Source organism: Propithecus coquereli, unplaced genomic scaffold (genome assembly GCF_000956105.1).
Source record: "Propithecus coquereli isolate 6110/MARCELLA unplaced genomic scaffold, Pcoq_1.0 Scaffold210, whole genome shotgun sequence".
Taxonomy (NCBI): domain Eukaryota; kingdom Metazoa; phylum Chordata; class Mammalia; order Primates; family Indriidae; genus Propithecus; species Propithecus coquereli.
In genome coordinates, this window is record NW_012146079.1 from 1,436,577 (window position 1) to 1,442,576 (window position 6,000).

Sequence of the window (6,000 nt, forward strand, 5' to 3'; positions counted from 1 at the left end):
CTGTTGCTCAACAATTTCCTTATAGCATTTTATTTTTCCCATCTAGAAATAAGTCCCTAATGAGAAAAACCTTTTTGAACTTTTCAGATGAAAGACAGTCTGCAGGTAGCTATGACTAACAGTGATCTTTCTGATCTACTTTTTAGAATTTCACATAATCTATTTCTTCTGGGCAACTCTTTCCTAGATATTCTCCAAGGCCATCTGAGCATGCAAGAGAAACAAGGCCGTTGAAATCTTTCAACTATTTGCCTTCACCTTGGGAGCAATTATTATGCCTCAAGGGTGTGAAAGGCTGCTCATATACGTACTAGTTCTCTGCCTGGGATAAATCTATGAGTCTAAACTAGCATAGTACCTAGAGCATGATATTCACTCAATAGATAACTTATTGAATGAAAGAGGAGGCCCACTGGGAAGAATGTTCTTTAAGTGTCTCAATAACTTGGAGAGAACTTTCTAATGAAACAATGCTATTTTTTCTACATCACTCTATATTCATATTAATCTATTTAGTATTTGTTTAAGTGGTCTTGCCATTGCTGTTAGTATTATTTTGCATTCCCAACTTTTGGTATCAAATGTTCCTGTGAATAACTAAAGAATGTGAGGTAGTTTTCATATAGAAGGAATAAAATAAGAAGTTTAAGATTCTTAAGAGCACAGTCACCAGGCTTAAATATGGGCCATAGAGATCCAAGCCTTGCCCAAAGCAGTGTACATTATTCCACAGACCTAGATGTTTCAGGGGAAGGAGACGCATGGAGGGTAGAATGACAAAAGAGATCAAACCAAGGAGACATTGTGTTGTTTTAGAGGCAGCATTCTCATCTCTAATTGTAGTGCCAACTGATTTTCGTTATTCTCTTTCTTTGTTCACAGATGAAAGTTCAGACCAGCATCAATATTACAGTAAATACATGTTAAAAATTCTTAATTAGATCAAAGTTGGGGCTATGATGATGTTTTCTCCAAAATTCATCAAAATCTCAATGAAGTGCCTGAATAGGCTCTGAGCATGTTTCATAGATTGTAAATTTATATGTGTTGATTAGGATCAAAACCAAGCTTTGAGCAACAGCAAAGAGGATCCAGGTCTTGCTTTCTGGAGTTAAATTGGCTGCAGAGAATTGCTTGGAAACTGGTTATTCCTTGGAAGCTTCAATTTAAAAGCTTCTCCTAAGGTTTTCCAAGCATTCACTATCAGGGAATGTAAAAAATGGTCACAACTTAAGTTGTGGGAACAACAAGGATGTAACCAACAACAATGATTTGAAAACATTTTATTTTAAACTTGAAAGCAGCATTAAAAATTCTAGCACCATTTTGTAATTCATTTAACTTATATTGCTAATTGGAAGAGTAACCTTGCAGCAGATGCTGTAAAGCTACAGTGACTTTTCTGCAGAATCCCACCATGGATTTATGAGACAGGGTAATGCTTGCCTTTTTCACCCCGCTTGCATGCACTGAGCACACTGAACTGCAAAGCGGGGTGCCACGCTGCCTGGCAAAGGAATTTGGGTTCTCTTTAAACCTCAACGCCTCCATTTCTTAAACTGAAAAAAACCCATTAGAATTTCTAATAGGTTTTACAGAAGATTCAAAGACACGCCTGAAATGCATATAGCAGTCATAAATGGGAGATCCTAGCCGTGCTAGCTTGGTGTCTTTAGGCAAGACACAAGACAAATTCATTGACTTCAACTTATCATTGACCAGGTACTCACTAAGATCTTTTCTAGCTAAAAATTTTAGCATGGGGACAGGGCCAGAGAGCTTGCTCAGTCAGTGACCTAAATCTAGTCTCCCTGTGCTCCTGTGAAAAGTAGTCTCACAGCAGTGAGTAGTGCACAAAGATGCCTGGCCAGCCGCCATGCACTTCCAGGGAGCAGTTTCGGCTCTAGTTGAATCACTCTCCAGATGATGGTACTGAGAAACTCAGGTAAGGGTGAAAGTGGGAAAATGGGAACCTCCCACTCAACACCCTCAAACGGGATGCGCTGTGGGGCTCCTCTGTAAATAAGGCAGCAAAATGGGGCTTTTCATATAACTAAGCTACTCACTAGTAACCATCACCATGTCGCAGAAGGAAATGCATTAGATCCTCCAACGCTGTGCTTTTCTATTAGGACACCTCCTGGATTACAGGATGTGACTACCTGTCACAGCTTAAACGGATCGTTGCCACTACAGAAAGGACCATTATTGTCTGGGATTATAAAGCTCAAGGAAGCAGCCAGGTACTGTACCAAGAGAAATACTCAAAGAAACAAGATTGTCTTTTTAGTCCTGGTAGGATATGAGAATCCACTTTCACTACTGAATGCCAGTCTCTTCATATGTGAAATGAGAGGGTTTAAGTAAATAATCCCTTAGATCAAAGTCAGCATTAATGTTCCATAATTAAAAGAAAATGTTCTTTCCATTAAGTGTATATTTATTCTTTTTTTCTTTTCTTTTTTTTTTTTTTTCATTTAGTGTGTATTCAATTTGGGGCTTTTGGGTTTTTTTTGTTTGTCTGTTTTCCAGAGTGAGAGAGGGGCTAATTCCTTTCTTCTTTTATCCCCTTTTCTGAATCCAAGTATTATATTTCTGGTTATACCCGTGTTAAGAAGTTCAAATCCTTTCTCTCAAGTCCAGCTTCATTAGGTAAGAAAATTACTAAAATCAAATGCCTAATTCTGGCAAAAAAAAACCTAATGAGGCAGTTCTTAAGTGGCTGAGATGTCACCACTTAACCAATCTATAGTATTTAATTGAGCATTTGCAGCCATTTAGAAGTAATGAACATGTTCTCTGCACTCAAACAAAACTCAGTCTTGAAGGATCTTTTGAATAAACACAATATATAGTATAGGTCCAGAAAATTATATGGTAAAAAGGAACAAGTACAATAGGGGTTCAGGGAGAGTTGAGATCACTGAGCATAGGGGGTATAAAAAAGTCTTCAGGAAGCAGGCTGACTTTGAAGGACATGAAGATTAAGAAATAATTTAACCTTCCTCCATGCCTTGCTTGTTCCTTGCCTTGTGAAAAACTAAACTTCTTGCGCTATTTGTGCACAGTGTTGTAAACAACTAGTGATGCCAGAATAATTTTGAAGAAGGCAGCTTGTTGCTTAGTGTACTTTATTATGTGGTGTGTTACTGTTGCATACAATTATAGACCAGGTGATATTAATTTCCAAAACCCTAAACTCCAAAGTCCTGGACTTTGAATGTAAACTCTTCTCCTTTTAGCTCTCTGCTGTTTTCACTCTTGCTTTTCAATCCCATACACAGAAGCCCTCAGTTCCTGTATCTTCTTACAGTCTTCAGTCCCCTCACTGTTCACTTCTTCCCTTCCAGCCTGCATTCCCTGGGTGTGTCATCTGAGCTGGTCAGCCTCACCCCCACACTCTTCAATCTCTGACTTTCAACCTGGATAGATGCTCCAGCCTTTCTCTGCTCCTCCACGGTGGCTAAGCGCTGCTGGAGAAAAACATAACCATGCTATTTGGCATCAACGTCTGCAGACTTGGCTGAGCTTCTGTCAATCTTTCTTCTCCTTGCCAACTCACTCTCCCACTCCTTGCAAGTAATCCAAAATTTCAGTATTCTTCCCAAGCCCTCTCCCTCCAGCAGATGGACTTGCCCTTATTTTCCCCAGAAAACTGAGTCTACTGTCAGACTTGTCTTCTTCAAAATTCCAGCCCTCCACCTACAGCTTTAACTGGAAACACATCCCTACTTCCTTCCTTTCTTCCTTCCTCTCCCTGAAGACAAAATATCCTTGCTTCTGACAGCCCCAGCCCCTCTTGTCTTGGCCAGCATAAGGCTCTATAGCCTCTTCCCTCTCTCTCTTTGGACATTACTCTCTCCTTCTAGGATCCTTCCTCTCAACCTCCTCTTAATCTACCTCTCAATCAATTAAGGTCTCAGATCAAAGGTCATTCTCCCTGACCATGGGACCTAAAGTGGTCTCTTCAGTCACTCTGTGTCATAGCTCTATAATTTATGTCCTTAAGTTCACTTCTGTTACCTGAAATGATCTATTTTCACTCATCTGTCTTCCCTCCACTAGAATGGTAGCTCCACAAAGTTAGAAACTTTGTCTTAATCATCATTCATTGTACAGTCGTGCCTGGACTAGTTGTTGACACATAGTAGGTGCTCAATAAATATTTTTTGGTTGATTGAATAAATTTGTAGAGACTGAATTCCACAAGAACAATAGCTGTATAGCTTAATGAACTCATTCAATAGTGCAAAATTGGCTTAACAAATGCTTGCTGAATATTCCTGGATAAACTTAGATGTTAGGATATTTTTTCTCCTGATGACTCCTTGTAACATAATTGAGACTTTGATATTTCATTTTCCTGTTTACCACCCTGAACCTGGTAACACCTGAATCTTTTTATGCTTACTTTAATATTTTCTTACAAATGTAAGAGAGGGCCATTTACAATAATATATCACAAAATCTCATTCCTTATTGAGGCAAAGATGGATACTCTACCCCTTTTCCCCACAAAACAACCAAAAGCATAATGTTGGACTCAAAGTGAGTTTCATTAACTTCTACTTAGTTGACTGTTCTTTTCAAGTTTTTTAAATCACTGTAGGGCTATCTAAAATGAGAAACATCAGAAAGTAAAACTTTTATCAAATAATAGGAGCAACTTTTATTAAATAGAGCAAGGTAATAATTCATTGAAAGCATTCTTCTGTTTCTAGGACAACTATTTTGTCATAAAGCCTATGGATCACTGCCTCCTGTGTGTGTGTGTGGTGTCTCTGCCCGACCACCTTTGCCGAGACGACATCATCTTGGGGGATGATGGTGGTTTTGTGAATAGATTCACAGTAAATAGTGATGATTTTGGACTAAAGCAGGCAAAATCCAAAAAGAAATCACAAGGTCAGGTCTTAGACTCAAAGACCTTTAAAAGGTAAGGGTATTGTATGGGCAGTATAATTGTTTTAATAATTATAGTCATTGTTCAAGAATATATATGGAAAACAAGGTGCGAGACCCCCATGGTAGATATTTGAGATACAAAGCTGGAGAAGAAATGCTTCTTGCCTGAAGGAACTTCTAGGATAATAGGGAAGATAGGAAAATTAGCAACTGAAACTCCTATTTTAAGTGCTATTGACAACTAAAACTTATAGACACTTGAAGAGTTAAATGAAAAAATTAAATTGTGAAAAAGTATAAAAATATGTGTGACTATTTACTGGCATTTGGATATGGGAAAAGATTCTGAACATAAAAGCAATGGATACAAGATTCAAAGAAAAAATTTGATAGATTTGACTGTGCAAAATAAAACCTTCTGGACATCAAAAGACAATATTTAAAAAGTAAATAACAAATTAGAATAAATATTTGTAACAAATATGACAGACAATGGGTTGATATTCTTTAATAGGTCTTAGAATTCAATTAAAAAATAACAATCCCCCAAGAGAAAAACGAACAAAGGCAGGAACACATGATTCACACACATGCACACATAGTACAAAAGGTCAATATACATTTCAGAATGATCGTCAGACAAAAATGCTAACGGTTATCTCCAATGCATGATTACTATCTCTCTTATAATTGTAATATCTTTGAAGTTTTTAGAGTAAGGTATATATTACTTTTATTATCAGAAAAACATAAATTTTGTATTATATACATCTTCCTTAATAATCAAAGAAGTACAACTTAAAATATGATATAATTTTTGACTTATAAAATTGGAAAAGATTAAAAATGAAGAAGATTCTGTGAGATGGGTATTCTGAGGTACTGTTGGTGGGAGTGTGAGTTGCATCAACCTTTCTGGAAAGCAATTGGTGAAGATTAATCAACTGTCTTCGTAAACATTTATACATTGGGACCTGGGATCCCCATCTTCAAAAATATAAGTATGGTTATCACGGCATTATTTCTAATGGTGATTTATCTAGTGTCCAATAGTAGGTTAATGACTAATTTAAATAACTAGTATTTACATACATA

The 6,000-nt window shown here is 37.2% G+C and overlaps 1 protein-coding gene across 1 annotated transcript in view; it reads left to right on the plus strand.

The window, feature by feature from the left end:
* Positions 1-6,000, plus strand: part of WDR64 (WD repeat domain 64) — a 110,246-nt gene that overhangs the window by 18,736 nt on the left and 85,510 nt on the right. The window contains exons 5-6 of the mRNA XM_012644366.1: positions 2,133-2,243; positions 4,722-4,936. Of these exons, the coding sequence (XP_012499820.1) occupies positions 2,133-2,243; positions 4,722-4,936 (326 nt within the window). The remainder of the gene's footprint in view (positions 1-2,132; positions 2,244-4,721; positions 4,937-6,000) is intronic.